The sequence below is a fragment of the Oncorhynchus clarkii genome, chromosome 14 (assembly GCF_045791955.1).
Source record: "Oncorhynchus clarkii lewisi isolate Uvic-CL-2024 chromosome 14, UVic_Ocla_1.0, whole genome shotgun sequence".
Classification (NCBI taxonomy): domain Eukaryota; kingdom Metazoa; phylum Chordata; class Actinopteri; order Salmoniformes; family Salmonidae; genus Oncorhynchus; species Oncorhynchus clarkii.
In genome coordinates, this window is record NC_092160.1 from 6,444,918 (window position 1) to 6,472,442 (window position 27,525).

General features: G+C 42.6%; 1 protein-coding gene across 1 annotated transcript in view; it reads left to right on the top strand.

Annotated features, from left to right (window-relative positions):
• The window catches only part of LOC139366186 (dedicator of cytokinesis protein 2-like), a 155,079-nt gene that overhangs the window by 19,540 nt on the left and 108,014 nt on the right, over positions 1-27,525 (top strand). The window contains exons 21-24 of the mRNA XM_071103373.1: positions 1,410-1,544; positions 13,164-13,272; positions 13,500-13,570; positions 16,710-16,816. Of these exons, the coding sequence (XP_070959474.1) occupies positions 1,410-1,544; positions 13,164-13,272; positions 13,500-13,570; positions 16,710-16,816 (422 nt within the window). The remainder of the gene's footprint in view (positions 1-1,409; positions 1,545-13,163; positions 13,273-13,499; positions 13,571-16,709; positions 16,817-27,525) is intronic.

Consider the following 27,525-nt stretch of genomic DNA (forward strand, 5'->3'; position numbering starts at 1 on the left):
AAGTGTCTTCAGGGTAGTGCTTGGGGTCTGCATATAAATTACATCACTGTAGTCCAAGACAGACAGGAATGAACACCATACCAGCTTTTTTCTGGCCTCAGAGGAAAAACAAGCCTCATGCCGGTAATATAAACATATTCATTTTTTTATTTTTTATTTAATTTTATAATTGACCCTCTTTTCTCCCCAAATTCATGGTATCCAATTGTTAGTAGTTACTATCTTGTCTCATCGCTACAAATCCCGTACGGGCTCGGGACAGACGAAGGTCGAAAGCCATGCGTCCTCCGAAACACAACCCAACCAAGCCGCACTGCTTCTTAACACAGTGCGCATCCAAACCCCACCCAAACTCCCAGATATTTGTACGTCTTGACATGCTCTATGGAATTTCCTTCCAAGGTAGTAATGACATGGTCTACCAACAAGCTCTCACAGTCTCACGTCAGAATTAGACATTCGGTCATGTTTCTCAATCGTCAAATTTCGAAGTGGTTCCAAACATCATAAGGTTAGGTTTAGGCATTAACTCCAAATTTGTAAGGGTTACGGTTTGGGATAGGCTAAAAAAAAAACATCTCAAAAACAACTTTCTATCGCTGGATTCAAACATGCAACCTTTGGCACCAGAGGCAGACATGAGACTGAGAGTTTGTTTGAAAACCATGTCAGTCATACCTACTTGAAGGTAACACTGCTCGCCGTTGCCCCTAGTGGTCGGTTTCCGCGTCATCACCCGACGTCCTCAGACATGGATGGGGACATCGAATTCTGACTTTAGGACAGGTGACCTGGCTGGGTTTTCAGAGTGTTTAGCGTTGGAAAATACCATTTATTTTGTTTTAGAGGAATTCAGAACAAGCCGTACAGATTCTGTTCAATGACGTTAAAAGCTGTTTTGAGCTTTTTCAAAAGCCAAAGTCAAGCCGCCGCTACTTGAGTAGAGAACAGTGCCATCCGCGTAATAATTTACATCAGCTGTTTCAATGTGTCTCCCTAAGGGGTCAAAACAGAAGCTTAACCAGTGCTAGCCATGCCTTTATATAAAACTCTGTTGTCTAAATACGAGGCCACCCAATGTCATCCTCAGATTATCTTACACTTATGGACTTTTTTTGTTGTTGTTGTCTTTATCCTTCTGAAAAAAAAGAAAGGGAAAAAATTCCAGACCGTTATAAAAGGACTGTTATTGTTTAAGAGGCTTTGATTGTTTTAAATCCAGTTAGGCAACAAGCCCATGCACATTTTTGGGAACACTATGGGACATAAACCTCGTCCTCTGGGCCCAGTGTGCTGTGGTGTGTTTGTGTTATGAACATTTTAATTAACACTTTGAAATTAAGATTTGTCTAATCTTTTTTTTTTTTCTCTCCCCCTCTCTCTCCCACCTCCCACCTGCCCCCTCTCAGGAAGTTGATGTCGGTGTTGAAGAGGTATCTGGATGTGTCCAGTCGAGGGGAGCAGTGTGAAAACTACCTCCGCACCCTCAAAGCCCTGGAGTACATCTTCAAGTTCATCGTCCGCTCACGCATGCTCTACTCCCAGTGAGTCTGCGCGCGCGCGTGTGTGTGTGTGTGCGTGTGTGTGTAATCTAACTCTTAAAAGCATGCACACAGTCCACACACGAACACGCACAACACACACAAGACACACACACACATGGACACTCTTGTTTACGCTCTTGTACATTACCGAGCTAATTCCCAAAGACAGCTTGATCTGAAAGACGCTGATTGCAGCAACTAATGTTGCTCACAAGCGTTGATGATGAAGTGGCGTTTTCAATGAACACTAATGACAAAATAGACCCAGTGCTGAACGAGCAGCTGCGGATAGAGGTGAGACGCTGCCGCACAGAGACGTATGATACGTCAACTCTTCTGAAGGCTCCATATGATAATCAGAAACAACATTAATTAATAACATCATATCATTTGATCCTGACAGATTAGTAGCAGAACACAGGCTCTAAGGGCTCGGGCTGTGTTGCTTGTTTCGGGAAGTGTGTGGTGTCTGTTGGCTTTTCAAATAGTTTCAGAAACCATATGCAATGCATATGTATTCGTCACTGCTCTCCCTGGAGGGATGCTAGAACGATGGGTTGCTCCAGTTCTTCACTCTCAGGTCTGCCAAACTACTTCAAAGAAAGTTGAAACTTTCTGAAATTCAAGTCTACGTAACTCATCCCATATGAGTAGCCTAAGCCAGATACTCAGTATTCAAGAGCAGCGCATGCAGTACTGTCCTGTAGCTTAATCTGTAGTACTGTTCATATCCTACACTCATCAATGATTTATCAGTTTGAATCTGAAGTTTCTCAAGTCCTAGTTCCGATAGTTCAGATTTCTATAAGTAGAGAATGTATTAGATGTTCTCTCTCTCTCTCTCTCTGCCCTATCCCTTCTTTCTTTAAACCTTGCTTTTACCTTTCTTTCCCCTTCTATAACTTTCCTCCGTCCTCAGTCACACCTCTTTATTTATCTCTCTTTGTTAATCTTACCGCCTCTTTCTTAGCTCTCCATCTCCCTCTGCCCCCCCCCCCCCCTCCCTCCCTCCGTCTCTCCTCGTCTCTCCTCGTCTCCTGTCCATCTGGTGTGAGTAGCCCATTCATTCTGTTGTCCCATGGCGGTGAATGGTGCATATGGGTAGCAGTAGAGTTACAGTAGCTATCAGGGTGAGCAGTGTTAGGGTCAACGCCTGGTCCCAGGCTGTTCTCGGATAGGGTCCATAGGGCTTTAGGCCCAAGATTATGAGGCCCTACTCTACTGTACACTCCACTCTACCACTATTCTACAGGAGCCTGCAGGGGTAAAAGGGTGCAGATATCCAGACAGGAACATGCCACTGGGGTCAGAGATATCTGTTGCACACATGTACGTTGTGTCGTTGGGATCGGGTTAGCATAGGATTGCAGTGTGTCTACCCTATACCCGGCTGTCATGATTGTCTGCGGTGGAGTCTCAAATATATACTGTTTATTGTGTGTGTGTGTGTGTGTGTGTGTGTGTGTGTGTGTGTGTGTGTGTGTGTGTGTGTGTGTGTGTGTGTGTGTGTGTGTGTGTGTGTGTGTGTGTGTGTGTGTGTGTGTGTGTGTGTGTGTGTGTGTGCGTCATAGCTACAGTGGCTTGCGAAAGTATTCACCCCCTTTAGATTTGTTTCTGTTTTGTTACCTTACAACCTGGAATTTTTGAGATTTGTATGATTTGATTTACACAACATGCCCTACAGCTTTGAAGATACAATATATTTTTTTTATTGTGAAACAAACAAGTTGGATGGGTTCCGCTGGTGTACAGCAATCTTTAAGTCATACCACAGATTCTCAATTGGATTGAGGTCTGGGCTTTGACTAGGCCATTCCAAGACATTTAAATGTTTCCCCTTAAACCACTCGAGTGTTACTTTAGCAGTATGCTAAAGGAAAACAAGGCAAAAACAGGTTCCTCAAGCTCACAAAATATCGTACTGGAAGGGGTCATTGTCCTGCTGGAAGGTGAACCTCTGTCCCCGTCTCAAATCTCTGGAAGACTGAAACATGTTTCCCTCAAGAATTTCCCTGTATTTAGCGCCATTCATCATTCCTTCAATTCTGACCAGTTTCCCAGTCCCTGTCGATGAAAAACATCCCCACAGCATGATGCTGCCACCACCATGCTTCATTGTTCTCAGGGTGATGAGAGGCGTTAGGTTCGCGCCAGACATAGCGTTTTCCTTGATGGCCAAAAAGCTCAATTTTAGTCTCATCTGGCCAGAGAACTGTCTTCCATATGTTTGGGGAGTCTCGCACATGCCTTTTGAAGAACACCAAACATGTTTGCTTAATTTTTTCTGGCGACTCTTCTGTAAAGCAGATACTCCAATCTCCGCTGTGGAGTTTTGCAGCTCCTTCAGGGTTATCTTTGGTCTCTTTGTTGCCTCTCTGATTAATGCCCTCCTTGCCTGGTTTGTGAGTTTTGGTGGGCAGCTGTCTCTTGGCAGGTTTGTTGCTGTGCCATATTCTGTCCATTTTTTTATATTGGATTTAATCGTGCTCCGTGGGATGTTCAAAGTTTCTGATATTTTTTTATAACCCAATCCTGATCTGTACTTCTCCACAACTTTGTCCCTGACCTGTTTGGAGAGCTCCTTGGTCTTCATGGTGCCGCTTGCTTGGTGGTGCCTCTTGCTTAGTGGTGTTGCAGACTCTGGGCCCTTTCAGAACAGGCGATATATATACTGAGATCATGTGACAGATCATGTGACACTTAGATTGCACACAGGTGGACTTTATTTAACTACTTATGTGACTTCTGAAGGTAATTGGTTGAACCAGCTCTTATTTAGGGGCATATAATAGCAAAGGGGGTGAATACATATGCACGCACCACTTAAAACATTTTTTTTTTTTTTTTACAAGTTATTTTTTATTACCAATTTGGACTATTTTGTGCATGTCCATTACATGAAATCCAAATAAAAATCTATTTAAAACTTGTTTGGGATAGGAGTCCCACTAGCGACAACTTCCGGTGAAACTGGAGGGCGAGCAATTCAAATAAATAATCGTAAAAATAATGGATATTAAACATTTAGGTGCATATAAGTGTCTTTTATTGGTTGAACGCTTAAATTCTTGTTAATCTAACTGCACTGTCCTGTTTACAGTAGCTATTACAGCGAAACATGCCATGCGATTGTTTGAGGACGGCGCCCCACATCAAAATATTTTTCCACCGGCATAGGTTTCATACATTCACAAATAGCGATTAAATATTCACTTACTTTTTGAAAATCTTCCTCTGATTTGTCATCCAAAGGGTCCCAGCTATAACATGTAGTGTCATTTTGTTAGATAAAATAAAATAAAATAATGTTTCTATTTACTCCACAAATACTCTGAAATGTAAACAAACTATAATACTTCTTACTGAAAGAAGTATGTTCAATAGGAAACCGATTTTAGCAAGACTGTGTCCCTGTACTAAAACTGTTATTTTTTTTATTCGTTTTTGAAGTTACAAGCCTGAAACCTGCTGACACCATGTGGAAGCCATAGGAATTGCATCCAGGGAGCTAATTGTCAATAATACCTTTTTACTTACCATTCTAAGAGGGTAGACTCTCTCCAAAGAAAATTCTGGTTGGTATTTCTTTGAATTTTCTCCTACCATATCTATTGTGTTATATTCTCCTACATTATTTTTACATTTTTACAAACTTCAAAGTGTTTTCTTTCCACTGGTACAAATTATATGCATACCCTTGCTTCAGGGCCTGAGCAACAGGCAGTTTACTTTGGGCACATCATTTAGGCAGGAAATTGAGAAAAAAGGGGCATAGCCCTAAGAAGTTTTAATTAAATTACAGGTTGCAATGCAACAAAATAGGAAAAACGGCAAAGGGATGAATACTTTTGCAAGGCACTGTATGTCCATTGTTTGTGCGTGTGTGTGTGTCTGTGTGTGTGTGCACTCAGCCACACAGGGGGATTATGAAAGACAATGCTTTAGTAATCATAACGCCGCCCGGTACTCTCAGAGTTATGTGGTAATAACCCTGTGTGTCACAGTCTAATCCAGGGTTCACCATCTGGTGGCCTGCGGGCCATATTCGGTCCTCGGGTTATTTAATTTGACCCCTCAAGTAAAAAATGTTTTTAAAAAATAGCAGCAAATTGTCTCAAAGTGATTTTACATTTGGAAATCTGTTCTAAAGTATTCCTGTGCATAATAGAGAGGTTAGGTGCCTTCAGAAAGTTTTCATACCCCTTGACTTACTCCACATTTTTTGGTGTTACAGTCTGAATTCCAAAAAAAGGATTAAATAATTTTTTTCTACACACAATGCCTCATAATGAAAAAACATGTTTTTATACATTTTTGTCAATTTCTTAAAAATTAAAAACAGAAATACCTTTATTTATATTCAGACCCTTTTGCTATTTCTGAAACTATCCACCGCCATTGTCGCAACCCCTATTACCAGCCTGTTCAACCTCTCTTTCGTATTGTCTGAGATCCCCAAGGATTGAAAAGCTGCCGCGGTCATCCCCCTCTTCAAAGGGGGAGACACCCTGGACCCAAACTGTTACAGACCTATATCCATCCTGCCCTGCCTATCTAAGGTCTTCGAAAGCCAAGTTAACAAACAGATCACTGACCATCTCGAATCCCACCATACCTTCTCCGCTGTGCAATCTGGTTTCCGAGCCGGTCACGGGTACACCTTAGCCACGCTCAAGGTACTAAACAATATCATAACCGCAATCGATAAAAGACAGTACTGTGCAGCCGTCTTCATCGACCTGGCCAAGGCTTTCAACTCTGTCAATCACCATATTCTTATCGGCAGACTCAGTAGCCTAGGTTTTTCTAATGACTGCCTTGCCTGGTTCACCAACTACTTTGCAGACAGAGTTCAGTGTGTCAAATTGGAGGGCATGCTGTCCGGTCCTCTGGCAGTCTCTATGGGGGTGCCACAGGGTTCAATTCTCGGGCTGACTCTCTTTTCTCTGCATATATCAATGATTTTGCTCTTGCTGCGGGCGGTTCCCTGATCCACCTCTACGCAGACGACACCATTCTGTATACTTCCTTGGACACTGTGTTATCTAACCTCCAAACGAGCTTCAATGCCACACAACACTCCTTCCGTGGCCTCCAACTGCTCTTAAACGCTAGTAAAACCAAATGCATGCTTTTCAACCGTTCACTGCCTGCACCCGCACGCCTGACTAGCATCACCACCCTGGATGGTTCCGACCTAGAATATGTGGACATCTATAAGTACCTAGGTGTCTGGCTAGACTGTAAACTCTCCTTCCAGACTCATATCAAACATCTCCAATCTAAAATCAAATCTATAGTCGGCATTCTATTTCGCAACAAAGCCTCCTTCACTCACGCCGCCAAACTTACCCTAGTAAAACTGACTATCCTACCGATCCTCGACTTCGGTGATGTCATCTACAAAATAGCTTCCAATACTCTACTCAGCAAACTGGATGCAGTTTATCACAGTGCCATCCGTTTTGTTACTAAAGCACCTTATACCACCCATTAATGCGACCTGTATGCTCTAGTCGGCTGGCCCTCGCTACATATTCGTCGCCAGACCCACTTGTTCCAGGTCATCTACAAGTCCATGCTAGGTAAAGCTCCGCCTTATCTCAGTTCACTGGTCACGATGGCAACACCCACCCGTAGCACGCGCTCCAGCTGGTGTATCTCACTGATCATCCCTAAAGCCAACACCTCATTTGGCCGCCTTTCCTTCCAGTTCTCTGCTGCATAGATTGATTATGTATAGATTGATGTATAGATTTTATAATAAGGCTGTAATGTGGAAAGGGGTCTGAATACTTTCTGAATTCACTGTATAACGAAGTCAGTCCATTGAAATAAATAAATTACAGCCTAATATGCAGATACCGATATAGATACAGATACAAATACAGATATGCATCTGTTGGTCACAGATACCTTAAAAAGAAGTTAGGAGCGTGGATCAGAACACCAGTCAGTATCTTGTGCGACCACAATTTGCCTCATGCAGCACAACACATCTCCTTTGCATAGAGTTGATTAGGCTGTTGATTGTTGCCTTTGGAATGTTGACCTACTCTTCAATGGCTGTGCAAAGTTACTGGATATTGGCAGGAACTGGAACACGCTGTCGTACACGTCAATCCAGAGTATCCCAACTTTGCTCAATGGGTAACATGTCTGTTGAGAATGCAGGTCATTGAAAAACTGGGAACTTTTCAGCTTTCAGGAATTGTGTACATATCATTGAGACATTGGGCCATGCATTATTGGGCTGAAACATGAGTTGATGGCGTCTGATGAATGGCACGACAATGGGCCTCACGATCTCTTCAAGGTATCTCTGTATATTCAAATTGCCATCGATAAAATGCAATTGTGTTCATTGTCCGTAGCTTATGCCTGCCCATACCATAACCCCACCGCTACCATAAACGCTGTCTGCCATCTGCCCGATACAGTTGAAAATGGAATTAATCCGTGAAGAGCACACTTCTCCAGCATACCAGTAGCCATCAAAGTGAGTATTTACAGTCAGGTTAAGACCTTGGTTATGATGACAAACACGCAGATGAGCTTCCCTGTGATGGTTTCTGACAGTTTGGTCAGAAACTCTTTCATCAGTGTGGCTGAATGTGGACATCCTGGGCTGGCATGGTTATATGGTCTGCGGTTGTGAGGCCGTTTGGACGCACTGTCAAAATGTCTAATACAACGTTGGTGGCGGCTAATGGTAGAGAAATCAACATTAAATTCTCTGGCAACAGCTCTGGGGGACATTCCTGCAGTCAGCATGCCAAATGCACGCTCTCTCAAAACTTGAGACATCTGTGGCATTGTGTTGTGTGACAAAACTGCACATCTTGCCTTTTATTTTCCCCAGCACAAGGTGAACCTGTGTAATGATCATGTTTAATCAGTGTCTTGATATGCCACACCTGTCAGGCGGATGGATTATCTTGGCATAGGAGAAATGCTCACTAACAGGGATGTGAACAAATTTGTGCACATTTGAGGGAACTAGATTCTTGTGCATATGCAATATTTCTGCGATCTTTTACTTCAGCTAATGAAACATGGGACCAATACTTTACATGTTAATTTTACATTTTTGTTCAGTATACCTCCATATAGACTGAGTGTAAAGAAACTTTAGCAACACCTGCTCTTTCTGTGACATACACTGACCAGGTGAATACAGGTGAAAGCTATGGTCCCTTATTGACAGGTCCCTTGTCACAGAAGGTCCCAGGTCCCTTGTCACCTGTTAAATTCACTTCAGTCAGTGTGTGAAGAGGAGGAGACAGGTAAAATGAGTCATTTTAAGCCTTGAGACAATTGAGACATGGATTGTGACCCCAGTAAGTAATAGCTTTTTGCCAGTACAGAGGGATAGGGTAACGAGTGAGTTATGCTTCAGTAAGGTTGTCTTCTTAACGTTCAGAGCTATGTTTATCAACTGTACCATAGAAATGGAAAGTAAATCACAGAAAATAGATGTTGTGGTGGCAGCTGCAGAGAAATAGTTGGGTATACGAGATTTAACTTAGGATGAGTTACAGGGTGTGTTGAGGGGTGGTGTCCCGTCTTCCTAGGCTGTTGGCATGGGCAGGAGCAGATAGGTCTCCCGAGTGGCACAGCGGTCTAAGGCACTGCATCTCAGCGCTAGAGGCATCACTACATTGGGAGTCCAATAGGGCGGCCCACAATTGGCCCAGCGTTGCCCAGGTTTGGCCGGGGTAGGCCGTCATTGTAAATAAGAGTTTGTTCTTAACTGACTTTCCTAGTTAAATAAAGGTTCAACTTTTTTTTTGTTAATAGGGTCAAAGTAGTGGAATGGGGTAGTGGGTTTTTAATGAGTGTAGGTGGCAACAGCATAGATGTACCTGGGTGTATGAGATTTTACTGCATTTTACTGATTTTTAAGAGTTAATTGGGTGATTTATATTTTCATGAAATAGTGGTATGTAGGTGTAGAGTTAGTTGGTGGTGTTATTTTTTTCTTTAAGGAACAGGAATAATGAAGATAATTGAATGTAGGTAGGCCGGGACTGGCCTCACACTTTAGTGCAATTGGTGGCGGTGTATGCACCTTTAAGTTGGATGCGATCCGCCAACCCAAACCCAAAGAACATGAGGAAGAAGACAGGGATTGTGTATGTGTGCCATTTAGATGGTGAATGGGCAAGACAACATTTTTAAGTGGGTTTTTCATGCTCAACAGTTTCCTGTGTGTATCAAGAATGCTCCACCACCAGTGGTGTACTTAAGTACTTAAGTAAAAATACTTTGAAGTATTTAGTCGTTTTTTGGGGGCTATCTGTACTTTACTCTGACTTTTACTCCACTACTTTCCTAAAGAAAATTCTTTACTTTTTACTCCATACATTTTCCCTGACACCCAAAAGTACAGAAACATTTTCACCCTAAAGGACAGAAACATTTTCCAATTCACACACTTATCACGAGAACATCCCTGGTCATCCCTACTGCCTCTGATCTGGCAGACTCACTAAACATAAATGCTTCCTTTGTAAATTATGTCTGAGTGTTGAAATGTGTCCCTGGCTATATAATAAAACAAGAAAATTGTGCCGTCTGGTTTGCTTAATATGAGGAAGGCAAAATTATTTTTTACTTTTGGAGTCAACATTGGCCAGCATCCCTGTGGAATGCTTTTGACAGCTTGTAGAGTCCCAGCCCCAACAAATTGAGGCTGTTTGAGGGGAAAAAGTTGTTCCTATTATTTAGTGCATTCAGTGTATACATCCATATGTTTTCTAAACGGGTACTACCTTCAGCTGAGGCTTGTGGGCATCCTAAAGCAAAACAACCAGCATATACAGTACCAGTCAAAAGTTTGGACACACCTACTCATTCAAGCGTTTTTCTTTATTTTTACTATTTGCTACATTAAAGAATAATAGTGAAGACAAACACTATGAAATAACACATATGGAATCATGTAGTAACCAAAAAAGTGTTAAACAAATCAAAATGTATTTCATATTTTAGATTCTCCAAAGAAGCCACCCTTTGCCTTGATGACAGCTTTGCACACACTTGGCATTCTCTCAACCAGCTTCATGAGGTGTAATGCTTTTCCAAAAGTCTTGAAGGAGTTCCCACATATGCTGAGCACTTGTTGGCTGCTTTGCCTTTACTCTGCGGTCCAACTCATCTTAAACCATCTCAATTGCGTTGAGTTTCGGTGATTGTGGAGGCCAGGTCATCTGATGCAGCACTCCATCACTCTCCTTCTTGATCAAATAGCCCTTACACAGCCTGTAGGTGGATCATTGTCCTGTAGAAAAACAAATGATAATCCCACGAAGCGCAAACCAGATGAGGCTTATTGCTGCAGAATGCTGTGTTAGCCATGCTGGTTAAGTGTGCCTTGAATTCTAAATAAATCACAGACAGTGTCACCAGGAAAGCACCCCCACGCCATCACACCTCCTCCTCCATGCTTCACAGTGGGAATCACACATGCAGAGATCATCCGTTCACCTACTATGCTTTTCACAAAGTCACGCGGTTGGACCCAAAAATCAAACATTTTCAAAAATTCACCGGTCCACTGTACATTGCTTGTGTTTCTTGGCCCAAGCAAGTCTATTCTTATTGTTGGTGTCCTTTAGTAGTGGTTTCTTTGCAGCAATTCGACCATGAATGCCTGATTCACACAGTCTCATCTGAACAGTTGATGTTGAGATGTGTCTGTTACTTGAGCACTGTGAAACAATCTGAGGTGCAGTTAATTGCCGATTTCTGAGGCTGGTAACTCTAATGAATTTATCCTCTGCAGAGGTAACTCTGGATCTTCCTTTCCTGTGGCGGTCCTCATTAGAGCCAGTTTCATCATAGTGCTTGATGGTTTTTACGACTGCACTTGAAGAAACTTTCTAAATTCTTGAAATGATCTGGATTGTCTTAAAGTAATGATGGACTGTCGTTACTACATGATTCCTTGTGTGTTATTTCATCGTTTTGATGCCTTTGCTATTTTTTTCTACAGTGTAGAAAATAGTAAATATAAAGAAAAACCCTAGAATGAGTAGGTGTCTCTAACTGTATGTGTTCGTCAGAGTCTCACCTTTCCATATTGGTGTAGCCCAAACTGTTTGGACGATTCAGACGTTTTCGCGATGTCTCGGGGTCTGGCAAACATCGCTGTAGCTCGGCCACCTTCCACCGCAGATGCGGAAGGCCGCCATTGGCAGATGTGGTGGATTGAGACACAGTTCATGCAAAACAGATTGTTTGAGTTTAAACAGGCAGATTTTGATGGGGATTTTTCTATCATGCTAATTAGATTTCCGCTGAGGGTGCGGACATCAACTCTATTATTGCCCACAGAGTGAGTCCATGCAACTTATGTGACTTGCCAAGTTTGCTCCTGAACTTATTTAGGCTTGTCATAACAAAGGGGTTGAATACTTATTGACTCACGACATTTCAGCTTTTCATATGTAATTCATTTTGGCTCTTGAGTGGAGCAGCGGTCGTAGGCACTGCATCTCAGTACTAGAGGCATCACTATAGACCCAGGTTTGATTCCAGGCTTGGGCTTGGCCCGGGTTAGGCCGCCTTGTAAATAAGAATTTGTTCTTAACTGACTTGCCTAGTTAAACAAAAGTTACATTAAAATAATTTGTAAACATTTCTAAAAACATAATTACACTTTGAAATGATGAGGTACTGTGTGTAGGCCAGTGACAAAAAGCCCTATTTAGTTTTCAATTCAGGCTGTAACACAATAAAATCTCAAGAGGTGTGAATACTTTCTGAAGGTACTGTATATCATATAGAAATGTAAGCACGGTTTGAAACGGTTATGTTTTAGTCAAAATATTTGATCTGTAAGGGCTTCATGCTGTCAATTTGCAGTGTACAAATGATTTGTAATTATGTTCCGGCCCCCTGACCTTCCGCACAAGAAAATAATTGTCCCGCGACTGAATCTAGTTGATGATCCCTGCTGTAATCCCCCCCCCCAGCACCCACGACCCATGCTTGCAATTAACATTTACCACAGAATTACAGTGAGACATTAGGAGATGTAGGAAGGAAGAGGGATGGAGGGCTGGGGAGGAGGAGCGAGACGAAAGGAGAGTAATGAGAAAACATTAGTTACAACGGTAGGGATAGATAGAGGAGTTTAACAAAGAATAGAAAGGGAGGAGTAGACAACTTTAGGGATTGTGATGTTTTGTTGGAGACACAAGGTGAAACAAGATACAACATGAAACACTTGGCATAGCTTTGTATTCAGAGATGGTACTCTACTGTCAGTATCTGGTAGAGGTTGTGTACTGTAAAGTCTCCTCTGTCTAGTTTGACGTAGCCTCCATGTGACCTAGCCTCCTTACTCCTTTCGTTTCCCCCAACAACAGTCAACTAGAACTACGTAAGTCCTTAAAAGCATTCGTTACCCCAGAAAGGAAAGAAAAGGGAGCACTCGTGTCTGTATAGATCTGAGTACATTTTGGGGACTAACAAGCAGGCTTACGTAGTAATGCTGAATGTAGCGCGTTTTTGGTACACCTTCCCTTTTTAAATCCTGTTGGAGACATTAACCGTGCCCCCCTCTCTTCCTCTTTCCTCCCCTTTTCCTCCCCCCTGCCCCCCTCTCTCCAGGCTGTATGAAGGGAAAGAGCAGAAAGAGTTTGAGGAATCTCTACGGAGACTATTCGAGTCCATCAACCAACTAATGAGGAGTGACCACAACACAACAGTCTTGCTACAGGTAAACACTCCAACTTCTCTACCTCTCTCCTCCTCATCTCTCCTCTCCTAATGCTCTACAGTACATTTCTCTGTCTCTCCATCTTTTTTTTTTACCTTGCTCATTTATTGATATGACCTCATTTGTCCCGATTTCAGGTTTTATGATTCTTTCCCATCCATGTGCATGTCTCTCTCCCTCTCTGCCTCTCTCTCTCTTTGTCGGTCTCTCTCTGTCTCTCTCTCCAGGTGGCTGCTCTGAAGTACCTACCCACAGTCTTGCAGGATGTGGAGACAGTGTTTGACGCCAAACTCCTGAGGTGAGTGCTATCCTCTGCCGCCTCCACAGGAATAGTAAATAGAACCGCTGTCAACATCGCTCAGAGCCTTCCCAGGGTGCAACGTGAAGTGACGTGTCTCTCACCTCAGTCACCTGTACCTAACGTCCACTAACTTCCCCTCTGACCCCCCCGTCCCTCTGGCTGATAACTGTCTCATGACGTTGTCTCCACAAAAACCCAACAAAACAAAACAGTCTAAAACACTGTCTCTGTCTCCCAGCCCTCTACCAAGGTCACAACCTTATTCCCCAGCTCTCTTTAACTCACAGTGACTCGTCACATCTTCCATTAACCTTTCATGAACCCCTCAAAGACAGACAGCCTTGCCTTTACAGTACCCATAATGAACATAGATGTGACTCTACCACATCCCCAGACCTTTTAGCTTTATAATGAAATGGGTCTCGAGTCTCCTTATGGCAGACAGACGTTTGGTTCCAGCAAAAAACAACATCTTTATTTCAGGCCTGGCCTTCCCGTGACCTGTGTCTGAGACTCTCTGAGGTGAGTGTGTGTGTGTATGTGTGTGGGGGTGTGTTTTTTTCTGGGTGTGTGGAACTCTGTTCAGACAGTCCAAACCTGTCTGGTCTGTTGTATCTCTGGAGTGGTTGAGTGTCAACACAATGTCATGGAGGTGTTACCTAAAACACCTGGCCACCTGCACCAGAATGATAGTGGCAAGAACAGACCAAACACATACGCACCAACAATCAAGGTGATGTACTGTAGACTCAACGAACCACAAACAATAATCTTAACAGTGACTCTAGGAAGAAATGCCCTAAAGATCTTAATGGTGATATTTCAACGCTTTATTGCAGTGCTCTGGGTCCTTACGGGAGAGCCATAACTTTGGTTTAATAAATGAACACAAACACCCAGCAGGGCCGCGCCTAGGAGGGTTGGGACGTGGGCCTCTGTAGGACAGACAGCCTTATATAATACAATAGCATGATTTTTCAATTTGTAATTAGATTGAAATTAGAGCGTCTAATTAGCACGCGATGCGCCACGGATCAGCTCTCTATACTGTCTGAAAAGTGGTTGGCATTATCATTTAATTTGTTGTTCATCTAGCTAATGAAAGTACTGTGTCAACCACATTAATAAATGTATCTGCAGAATGGACGCCCCCATGCTCAATCTCCCTAAGAAGCTGCCGAGACTTTGTAACTGGCTCATTTAATTCTTATTTGATTGGATTCCGGGCTGAGGGTGACAGCACCTTGTCTCGTCATTAGTGTCCGTCGCTAGTTCGCGAGTTTGGCTCATCTGTTTTCACAAGGTCTAGCTAGGGGGGGGGGTTGTTCTTAATGTTTTGTACACTCAGTCAGTGGTGGAAAAAGTACCCAAAAGTAAAGATATCTTTAATAGAAAATGACTCAAGCGCAAGTGAAAGCTAAATGTATTTGGTTTTAAATATGCTTCAGTATCAAAAGTAAGTGTAGTCTCTAAAATATACTTAAGTATCTAAAGTAAAAGTATAAATCATTTCACATTCCTTATATTAAGCAAACCGGACGGCACCATTTTCTTGTTTTTAAAATGTATGGATAGCCAGGGGCGCACTCCAAACACTCAGACATCATTTACGAATGAATAATTTATGTTTAGTGAGTGCCAGATCAGAGGCAGTAGGGATGACCAGGGATTTTCTCTTGATAAGTGTGTGAATTGGACCATTTTCCTGTCCTGCTAAGCATTCAAAATGTAACATGTACTTTTGGGTGTCGGGGGAGAATGTATGGAGTAAAAAGTACATTATTTTCTTTAGGAATGTAGTGAAGTAAAAGTAGTCAACAATATCAATAGTAAAGTAAAGTACAGATACCCCAAAAAACAACTTAAGTGGTACATTAAAGTATTTTTTACTTAAGTACTTTACACCACTAAAATAAATCTCATAGCTCATAAACTCTCTTCTCTCCCGAGCCTGCTCAGGTCAGAATGGCAGTTAATGTCTGCTTCTGAATTACATGTGTAATTTCAACTGCTTCAAATATCTGATTCGATAAACGATCAGGCACTCAGACTGATAGGTGCTTCTGTAACCTGAGTAAACTCCACTCATTGCACTGGCGCCATCGTAGCCTTGACCACAACACGTGTTCACCGATATCCCCTTACTTTCAATTCAATTTGTTATTTTTTTCAAGACCTGAGGCCCTTTTTTCAGTTATATTCCCGATGCCCAAGAAGAAGAAAAAGAAGAATTAGTTTCCTAGTACATATGGAAATGAAAAAGGTTTATGAATGACATCTTGGAGGATTACTGAGAAAAGGATTTGACTGTAACCCTCTGTGGGGGTTACCCGGGAACGCCAGTGGGGAAAATTACCATTTGGGATACATCTCTAGTTTCTGTGCTGTGTATCTGTATCTGTATCTCTTCTCTCCCGAGCCTGCTCAGGTCAGAATGGCAGTTAATGTCTAGTTCTGACTTACATGTGTAATTTCAACTGCTTCAAATACCTGATTCGTAAAAGATTAAACAAACGTGTCGGAAAAACGAGAAAAGACTATCACTCTACATGGAATCAACCCATGTGCTACGTGTTTACAATTGAAATGAAAGTGTTTAATTAAAACGGTAGCTAGAGACTTTGCAATATTGCTCTTCTAGCCTTGCTGAACAATTGATCTAATTCTCCACTTCCCCACCCTCTCTCACCCTTTCCTTTCATTTTCCTTTCACTGTCTCTCTTTCTCCCTTTCCCTCTCCCTTAACCCTCTCTCCACACCCCTCCCTCTCCCTCTTCCTCTCTCCACACCCCCTCCTACTCCCTCTTCCTCTCTCCACACCCACTCCCACTCCCTCTTCCTCTCTCCACACCCTCTCCCTCTTCCTCTCTCCACACCCCCTCCCACTCCCTCTTCCTCTCTCCACACCCCCTCCCTCTCCCTCTTCCTCTCTCCACACCCCCTCCCACTCCCTCTTCCTCTCTCCACACCCCCTCTCTCTCCCTCTTCCTCTCTCCACACCCCCTCCCTCTTCCTCTCTCCACACCCCCTCCCTCTCCCTGTTCCTCTCTCCACACCCCCTCTCTCTCCCTCTTCCTCTCTCCACACCCCCTCCCTCTCCCCCTTCCTCTCTCCATGCCTCCTTTCCTCTCTCCAGTCAGTTGCTGTATGAATTCTACACCTGTATCCCTGCTGACAAGCTGCAGAAACAGAAGGTGTCCTCCATGGCCGAGATCGTCAGCAGCAAACTCTTCGAAAAACAGGGTAAGACAAACCTCCATGCTAGACAACGGACCAATGACTGACCTCTATGTTAACTACCATAGGAGCAGCCAACCAATCGCACACCTCATCTCGAAAGAGGCTAAAACTCGGCCTATTTGGGTAGATAGAGAAGGGTCTGCCCAATGTCAGATGCAAGGTCATACAACCTTGACTATTATGAGAACATCCTACATCACCATTTAAACACACTACAACCCCACTTCACTCCCTCGCCTTCCCTCCACTCAGAATATATTATGAAGGCCTTACTGGTCTGTAGTGGTGTGATAAGTGGCAAATCGACTCCCTAAGTGGCCCCCCAGTCAGATTGATGGAAGACTCTGGGTGCTACTGTTCTCTAATTGGCTCCTGATAAGTGGTCCGAGCTGTCGCCACAACGCCAGACACAACTGGCAGATTGCTATTGTTGTCATCGCTCTGCTGTTTGTTTTTAAACTGATATCTGAATGAATATGTTAGAGAGAAAGAGAGAGAGATCAGAAAGAGAGAGAGAGAAAGCAGATGGAGAGAGCGAGAGCCCAGCAGCAGCAGAAGAAGCTTGTTGGCAGTTAAACAGACATCTACCCCCCTCCCCTTCATCCCCGTAACACCTAACACCCCCATCCTCTCTCCTCCCTGCTTCTCACTCCCTGGCCCATCTTTGTCTCCGGGTGACGGATGATGTTGTAACTGGGGAGTGTGTGTGTGTGTGTGTTTGTTTTGTTGTGTGTGTGTGTTCCGTTGCCGGTTTGCCGTTGATGATTATCGATGTTGTTTTTGCTCGACGTTGCCGTGGGTGAGTCATCAGTCAGTCGTGGCCCTTAGCTGCCTGGTATTGTGGGTGAATGGGGGAGAGGAGCGGGTAGAATAGCGGGGAGCTTGACGTGGCGCGACACGGCTCGGCCTGGACACTCTTCCCATATTGATTATTGTGGCGTTGATTAATTCCCCCGGGGCTCCGGTCACCCTGCGGCCGTTGGCTAACTGTCACTGTACCCAGAGTCACCAACCACCACACACTGCATTAATACAGGGAGAGAGGAGAGAGGGAGTGGAGGGGAGAGAGGAAGAGGGGGAGGGAGCGATGGAAGGTAGGGGAGAGAGGGAGATAGAGAGGAAGGGAGGGAGGGAGTGAGGGTAAGGGCAATGTAGAGAGTAGGGGGAGAGATTAAAGAAAATTGTTGATGGAGAGAGAGAGAGAGCGAGAGAGTGAGGATGACAGGGATAGGGGCAGATAGCGTGACAGGAGAGAGAGAGAGAGAGATTGACCTCTGTGTTTGTTAGCTGGATAGATACACACAAAGTTCATGTATATATTATCAAGCCCTAATCATTCCTCATACCATCAGCTGACCTTTGACTCTCTCTAAGCACGTCACCCTGCATAAAAACACAATTCCAAGGTTCCCTGTTTGTCTGCCTTGTTTATCTGTTTTATTTATTAATTCATTCCATCTCAATCCAGAGACTCAGCCCTAATTGAGGGCTGACTCTCATTTTAATTAAGATGTATTCGGCATTGTAAATGTAGGCCTGTTTGTGGTGGGAGCATTTAGGCCAGTGAAATATGCAGGAGGGAAAATTATACATTTATACCGGCTAATGGCTTCTGGTCTGCTATCACTGCCTCCCAATACATATTTAATCTACCTGCCTGCCTCCCACCATTCACTGGGGACACACTGAGTGACAGGGGAGAGATGGAATAGTGTGCGTGTGACCGGGGGGATATATTTATGTGTATGTGATTTTGCAATATGTGTGTGTTTCTTGGGCTGGTTGTCTCTGTCCTAGGGTTGATGACACACAGTTGGACCCATGGACCGCAGGTAACATTTGAACAGATTGGATTTTCTCCCCTCTAGATTTATTTGACATATGTTCCATGGATTAAGGAGCCTGCAGGCAGATACTGTACACACGTACACAAGCACGCACATACACACATGCATATATACACACACACACGTGTTTCATAAGGGTTAATCTGGTTCTGGTTTCCCCATAATTAAATTACATTCACGAGAAGCATTACGGCACAACTTAGCCAAATTATTCTGACGTCAGACAGTCACAGTGACAGATTGAGCACATCAATACTGGATGAGATGGTAGAAAAAAACCTGAGAGATTAGGGAAAAAGACAAATGAAATAACTAGTCTGTTTTTTATTTGTTTAAGGAAGGAGAATGTGGAAAATAGTTTCCTAGGGTTAGAAGCTTGACATGTAGATTGATATAAAGTGGCGTTAGCAGTGGATACATAGGAAGAGAAGATAGAGAGAAGAGAGTGAAAGGATGATAGATCCTCCAGAAGTTTAGTTTTCCTACATTTTTGCCCAGCTGCCCGCAGCCCTGTTCTGTAAGCTCGCAATAAGTCACTCAGCCACGGAGCAGGAGGGGAGGGCCGAGACAGGAGGAAGGTTGAAGTCGCCAAGTACGAAGAGCGGTGAGCCATCATCAGGAAATTAGCTTACCAAGGTGTCAAGCTCATTGAGTAACTCTCCAAGGACACCTGGGGGTCGATAGATGATAACAATGTTAAGCTTGAGTGGACAAGTGACAGTGACAGCATGGAATTCAAATGAGCAGATGGACAGGTGAGAGAGGGAGAAAAGACACATCTCCTATTAGGAGAAATGAGTAGCCCTGTGCCACCACAGGGGTAACCAGATGCTCTCAGACTTTGAGAGAAAACGTAGTCAGATGAAGAGCCGGCAGCTGGACTAGCAGTGTTCTCTGGGGGATCCATGGCTCGGGCAAAAAAGGGACTGAAGGGCAGCATAAGCTGAGATGAACTCAGCGTTCTTGTTCGCAGATCGGCAGTTCAAACCACTGCTAGAGACCAGGAATTCCACATGGGTTGTGCGTGCAGGATACACTAAATTAGAACGGTTGCAGCCAAGAGGTGGGGAGCGTCTATATAGCCTGTAGGGAGAGGAGAAGATAGGTATGGAAAACACACACATAGTTGTCAAAGCTACAAAATAACAAAATGAGATCATCCGACAATAACTAGTTAAGATACTAAAGTGAGAGAGTGGTGTGGAGCGTTCCTCTTTTTACTTCCTTGAATAACTCGACAGAACCGCCTTTGTTTCGGCGACAGCCTTATTTTTGCGACGAGACCACCGCTTACAGCTGCCACGGAGAAAACTGTCGAGACTGAAGTACTAATACTAATTGCTAATTGCCTTGCAAAGGTGAAGAGCAAACCTCCCGGTACTAATTGCTGATTGCCATAGAAGAGAAGAAACCACTCCCCCTCCAATACAGCTACTGATTACGAAAAGAACATCATTCACAAATTGCCCTGGTTGATGTGTCAATGATCATCTTCAAGGTAATAGCAGTCAGCAGTTCACATACCAAGTAGGCTACTGGGAAGACAGGCGGCACTTAAAGTAGACGGCCCTATCTAGTAAAAAGACAGTACTAGACAACAACAGATAAGATACAAAAAATTCTACATGTCAGTCTTGGAGATATCAGGAGTCCTCTTTGACTGCGCATTTCCGGCAATTCTTACTTTTGCCACTAGAGGGGGATCGGACGATTTCTTGGGGTCTGTCCTCCCGAAGTTGTTGACTGTTTTTTGTGCTTGCCAGTTAGCTAGCAGATCTCAGCTGTTAGCAGTCAATGGCTAGCAGTTTCTTACAGGCGATAAAAACGGATGATTGCCATCATTCTTTTGAGTCTTTACTGAATTATTTAGTGTAACATATTAAACATTAAACCTCATAAATAAGTCATGGTAACCTTGTAAACAATTAATTTAGACTGGATGTTTATTTTAAACAGCCGTTTATTTGCTGAAATGTGTGCCGTTGCTCGGCTATTAAAAGGCACTTTCAATATTGCGGTATACAAAATCCAACGGTATGTAGCTAGATAGTTCAGTCCTCCAGTGTGTTATCGAGGGTAAATATGAGCCATTCCAATTGTTGGCTATACATTGTTTTGCAGCAATTATACCTACATTACAAAACTTTTCAATGCTCCTTATAGGACACATCACTGCAATCTATGCTACTCTGGTCATCTCTGTAAACTGGTCATCTCTGTATATACATCGCAAGACCCACTGGTTGATGCTTATTTATGAAACCCTCGTAGGCCTCACACACCCCTATCTGAGATATCTACTGCAGCCCTCATCCTCCACATACAACACCTGTTCTGCCAGTCACATTCTGTTAAAGTTCCTCAAAGCACACACATCCCTGGGTCGCTCATATTTTCAGTTTGCTACAGCTAGAAACTGGAACGTCCCAGCAGGAGGCCTTTTGCCTTTTGGCAGGCCTTCATTGCAAATAAGAATTTGTTCTTTAACTGACTTGCCTAGTTAAATAAAGGTGAAATAATATATATATACTGTATATACAAAAATAAATGTAGCCCCAATATTTAAATTTCCCAACAGACAAAATCGTGGAGATGGATGGATATAAATTGACACACCCAATGACATGATAGCGCATACATGATCCCAGAATGGCATCAGTTTATCACAGGACTACAGCATAGGGTTCCATTGTGCTTTTTGTAACTCCCGCAGAGATGTGACTTTTCTGGTTGGAAAATGGGCATTATTTCAAATTGCAGTAGTTTATGTCTTATTTTGCAGGAGCAGGTATGACATTTTCACATGTCCGTGACCAGTGGTTCTCTTGAATTTCTTCCTTATAAGTTCTGAACCATCAGGCAGAGTTTCAGTCAACACTTTATATAATTTGGCAATTAACATCTTTGGCGTAGCAGCTTCTTTCAGTATTTTTTCCTATGCTAGATACCTTCGGTTCATCCAGATTCTGTGGAAGAGACTTCTGAGTTGTAAGAACGTAAAGAAATCGGCCTTGGATAATCCAAATCTTCCTTGTAATTGATTGAATGACAGCAGAGGTCCGTCATAGTACACGTGTTCAAAATGTATTATTCCACTTTGGAACCAGGACTTAAAGGTGTTTTCATTGAGCACTTGAGGTAAGGTGGGGTTATTCCAAATAGGGGTACTTAGCGATATTGGTTATTTCCACCTCATGAATGGATGTACATTTTCCCAAATACGAATGGAATTGAGAATCATTGGATTGTCAGCTTTTTTTTTCTCTTCAACGCCTTGGACCCGAAGTAGTATTTTAGATCATAAGGTATTACATTCATGGCTTCGATTCCCCTCCATGTACATTTGAGGTAGTCCAAGACCTTCAGCTTTACAGGGTAAGTGTAAAACCGTCCATTTGACTCTTGAGGTCTTTAAACTCCAAACGAAGTTTGAGAGCAGGCCATTTATTATATAAAAAAAAGTTAGATAGAATTGAAACTGGCATGGCCTGGAATTAAATAAATGAACCATCGTAACATGTTCATTTTGAGAAATAGGGAGAGATCTCCATCTTTGAACATCAGATTCAATCTTATTTATTAACTGAAATAATGCCCATTTTCCTTTTTCTCCCAACTGACTTTGAATCCTTATACAGTAGTAAAATAAATTACAGAGAATGTTCTGGTACTGATAAATAAATTAAAATGCCATCTGGATATGTTGCAGGTCCCAGTTTTGGGACTGGTGCAGCAGATAATAACTTCCTGTAACTCAGGATAAATGATGAAACAGGAGAACGTGGCTTCTCTTTCAAAGGTTCTCCATTATTTTATTCAACAGTGCAAATCGTCTTTTTCTGTCTTTTCGTTGTATTTTTTTAAGGGTATTTAATAATTTGTCTCGTAAATCCTTGACATTATTATTTCATAAACATATAAAAAATACATCAATTTACACATAACAAATATTATATTCCAATCCAATTCACATCCTAAAATTCTTTACATTTATGCCCCTAACACATTTACTCTTCATTTTAATTCAAATCAAATCAAATCAAGGTTTATATGTCATGTGCGCCGAATACAACAGGTGTAAACCTTACAGTGAAATGCTTACTTACAGGCTCTAACCAATGGTGCCCAAAAAATATATATATGTTTGTGTGTGTGTGTGTGTGTGTGTGTGTGTGTGTGTGTGTGTGTGTGTGTGTGTGTGTGTGTGTGTGTGTGTGTGTGTGTGTGTGTGTGTGTGTGTGTGTGTGTGTGTGTGTGTGTGTGTGTGTGGGTAAGTAAAGAAGTAAAACAACAGTAGAAAGACATTTGAAAAAAGAGTAGCAAGGCTATATACAGACACCTGTTAGTCAGGCTTATTGAGGTAGTATGTACATGTAGGTATCGTTAAAGTGACTGTGCATATATGATGAACAGAGAGTGGCAGAAGCGTAAAAAGAGACCTGTTTAGGTCGTAAAAAATTCACCTGTTTAGGTTATAATAATGTAGTTCACTGTTGCCCACTATAGCCCCATAAGACATTCTAAAACATGAAAGCATTTAAAGACTGGTATAACTCATTAGAAGTTACTTTATACCCATGCTCAAAATAAATTCACACAGTGTAATGCTAATTATTGGAAAACAACTGAACAAGCTAGCATAGAGCTAACCGAAGCTAGCAACCAACTGACCGGAACTAGTAAACAGCTAACCAGAGCTAGCCAAAAGCTAACCGGAGCTAGCCAATAGCTAACTGGAGCTAGCCAATAGCTAACTGGAGCTAGCCAATAGCTAGCAGCTTTTCTAACTTTTACAGTACAACAATTACAAAGTTCTTAAACATCACAGTTACAACATTAAATTCTCTAAACCCTTAGGATATTGTCAGGAGTCTCTTTTTCGATTTGTTTTTTTTAGATCAAAGGAATGCACCGCCATCTTTTCATTTTACACTCGACATGCGTTTTCTGTCTAATATGAAGTTTTACAATTACTGTGTTGTTTCAAACCATTACAATCACTTCAACAGGCAAGTTACAAAACTATGTGAATACCTGCAAAAGTATTCATCCCCCCTGGTGTTTTTTCATATTCCTTGGCGTTTTTCCGATTTTACTTGGATTTCATGTAGTGGACATACACAAAATAGTCAAAATTGGTGAAGTGAAAATAAAACGGAAAAGTTGTGCGTGTTTATGTATTCACCCCCCTGTGCTATGAAGCCCCTAAATAAGATATGGTGCAACCAATTACCTTCAGAAGTCACATAATTAGTTAAATAAAGTCCACCTGTCACATGATCTGTCACATGATCTCAGTATATACACACCTGTCCTGAAAGGCCCCAGAGTCTGCAACACCATTAAGCAAGCGGCACCATAAAGACCAAGGAGCTCTCCAAACAGGTCAGGGACAAAGTTGTGGAGAAGTACAGATCAGGGTTGGGTTATAAAAAAATATCAGAAACTTTGAACATTCCACATCCATCCATTATTAAAAAATGGAAAGAATATGGCACCACAAACCTGCCAAGAGAGGGCCACCCTCCAAAACTCACAGACCAGGCAAGGAATTAATCAGAGAGGCGACAAAGAGACCAAAGATAACCCTGAAGGAGCAGCAAAGCTCCACAGTGGAGATTGGAGTTTCTGTCCATAGGACCACTTTAAGCTGTACACTCCCCAGAGCAGGGCTTTATGGAAGAGTGGCCAAAAAAAAGCCATTGCTTAAAGAAAAAACAAGCAAACACGTTTGGTGTTCACCAAATGGCACGTGGGAAACTCCCCAAACATATGGAAGAAGGTACTCTGGTCAGATATGACTAAAATGTAGCTTTTTGGCCATCATGAAAACGCTATGTCTGGCGCAAACCCAACACCTCATCACCCTGAGAATACCATCCCCACAGCATGATGCTGCCACCAGCATGCTTCACTGTGGGGATGGTATTGGTTGGTTTTTCATCGGCAGGGACTGTCAATTGGTTAGAATTGAAGGAATGATGGCGCTAAATACAGGGAAATTCTTGAGGGAAACATGTTTCAGTCTTCCAGAGATTTGAGACTGGGACGGAGGTTCACCTTCCAGCAGGACGATGACCCTAAGCATAATGCTAAAGCAACACGAGTGGTTTAAGGGGAAACATTTAATTGTCTTGGAATAGCCTAGTCGAAGCCTAGACCTCAATCCAATTGAGAATCTGTGGAATGACTTAACGATTGCTGTACACCAGCGGAACTCATCCAACTTGAAGGAGCTGGAGCAGTTTTGCCTTGAAGAATGAGCAAAAATCCCAGTGGCTAGACATGCCAAGCTTATAGAGACATACCCCAAGACTCTTGCATCTGTAATTGCTGCAAAAGGTGTCTCTACAAAGTATTGACTTTGGGGGGGGGGGGGGGGGGGGGGGATAGTTATGCAAGCTCACGTTTTCTGTTCTTTTGTCTTATTTCTTATTTTTCACGATAAAAAATATTTTGCACCTTCAAAGTGGTAGGCATGTTGTGTAAATCAAATGAAACAAACACCCCAAAAATCAATGTTAATTCCAGGTTGTAAGGTAACAAAATCGGAAAAATGCCCAGGGGGGTGAGTTCTTCTGCAAGCCACTGTATGAGGATGCACAGGTGCAGGATCGCATATAGTCCCAGTGTGAAGCAAACACATCTAACTGTCCCCTATTGGCCAACAGTATTCTAAATACACTGCAATGGTGAAACTTTGGAGGACTGAGATTTCAGTAAAAGTATTCTTGCCCATTACAAATAAACAATACATAAACACAAATGTGACCATACATTTTGTGTGCGTCACACATACAATGATACAGTGCCTTGCGAAAGTATTCGGCCCCCTTGAACTTTGTGACCTTTTGCCACATTTCAGGCTTCAAACATAAAGATATAAAACTGTATTTTTTTGTGAAGAATCAACAACAAGTGGAACACAATCATGAAGTGGAACGACATTTATTGGATATTTCAAACCTTTTAAAAAAATCAAAAACTGAAAAATTGGGCGTGCAAAATTATTCAGCCCCCTTAAGTTAATACTTTGTAGCGCCACCTTTTGCTGCGATTACAGCTGTAAGTCGCTTGGGGTATGTCTCTATCAGTTTTGCACATCGAGAGACTGACATTTTTTCCCATTCCTCCTTGCAAAACAGCTCGAGCTCAGTGAGGTTGGATGGAGAGCATTTGTGAACAGCAGTTTTCAGTTCTTTCCACAGATTCTCGATTGGATTCAGGTCTGGACTTTGACTTGGCCATTCTAACACCTGGATATGTTTATTTTTGAACCATTCCATTGTAGATTTTGCTTTATGTTTTGGATCATTGTCTTGTTGGAAGACAAATCTCCATCCCAGTCTCAGGTCTTTTGCAGACTCCATCAGGTGTTCTTCCAGAATGGTCTTGTATTTGGCTCCATACATCTTCCCATCAATTTTAACCATCTTCCCTGTCCCTGCTGAAGAAAAGCAGGCCCAAACCATGATGCTGCCACCACCATGTTTGACAGTGGGGATGGTGTGTTCAGCTGTGTTGCTTTTACGCCAAACATAACGTTTTGCATTGTTGCCAAAAAGTTCAATTTTGGTTTCATCTGACCAGAGCACCTTCTTCCACATGTTTGGTGTGTCTCCCAGGTGGCTTGTGGCAAACTTTAAACGGCACTTTTTATGGATATCTTTAAGAAATGGCTTTCTTCTTGCCACTCTTCCATAAAGGCCAGATTTGTGCAATATACTTGTTCTATGATCAGAGTCTCCCACCTCAGCTGTAGATATCTGCAGTTCATCCAGAGTGATAATGGGCCTCTTGGCTGCATCTCTGATCAGTCTTCTCCTTGTATGAGCTGAAAGTTTAGAGGGACGGCCAGGTCTTGGTAGATTTGCAGTGGTCTGATACTCCTTCCATTTCAATATTATCGCTTGCACAGTGCTCCTTGGGATGTTTAAAGCTTGGGAAATCTTTTTGTATCCAAATCCGGCTTTAAACTTCTTCACAACAGTATCTTGGACCTGCCTGGTGTGTTCCTTGTTCTTCATGATGCTCTCTGCGCTTTTAACGGACCTCTGAGACTATCACAGTGCAGGTGCATTTATATGGAGACTTGATTACACACAGGTGGATTGTATTTATCATCATTAGTCATTTAGGTCAACATTGGATCATTCAGAGATCCTCACTGAACTTCTGGAGAGAGTTTGCTGCACTGAAAGTAAAGGGGCTGAATAATTTTGCACGCCCAATTTTTCAGTTTTTGATTTGTTAAAAAAGTTTGAAATATCCAATAAATGTCGTTCCACTTCATGATTGTGTCCCACTTGTTGTTGATTCTTCACAAAAAATACAGTTTTATATCTTTATGTTTGAAGCCTGAAATGTGGCAAAAGGTCGCAAAGTTCAAGGGGGCCGAATACTTTCGCAAGGCACTGTATCTATCACGTGTCAGCACAAGAACTGTTCATTGGAAGCTTAATTAAATCGGATTCCATGGCCGAGCAGCCGCACACAGACCTAATATCACCATGCGCAATGCCAAGCGTCAGCTGGAGTGGTGTAAAGCTTGCCGCCATTATATTGTATTTACTTTGCCACCATGGCCTTTTTTTGCCTTTACCTCCCTTATCTCACCTCATTTGCTCATATCGTATATAGACTTGTTTATACTGTATTATTGACTGTATGTTTGTTTTACTCCATGTGTAACTGTGTCGTTGTATGTGTCAAACTGCTTTGCTTTATCTTGGCCAGGTCGCAATTGTAAATGAGAACTTGGTCTCAACTTGCCTACCTGGTTAAATAAAGGTGAAATGCTTTCTCTTGAGTGATGAATCACGTTTCACCATCTCGAAGTCTGATGGACGAATCTGGGTTTGGCTA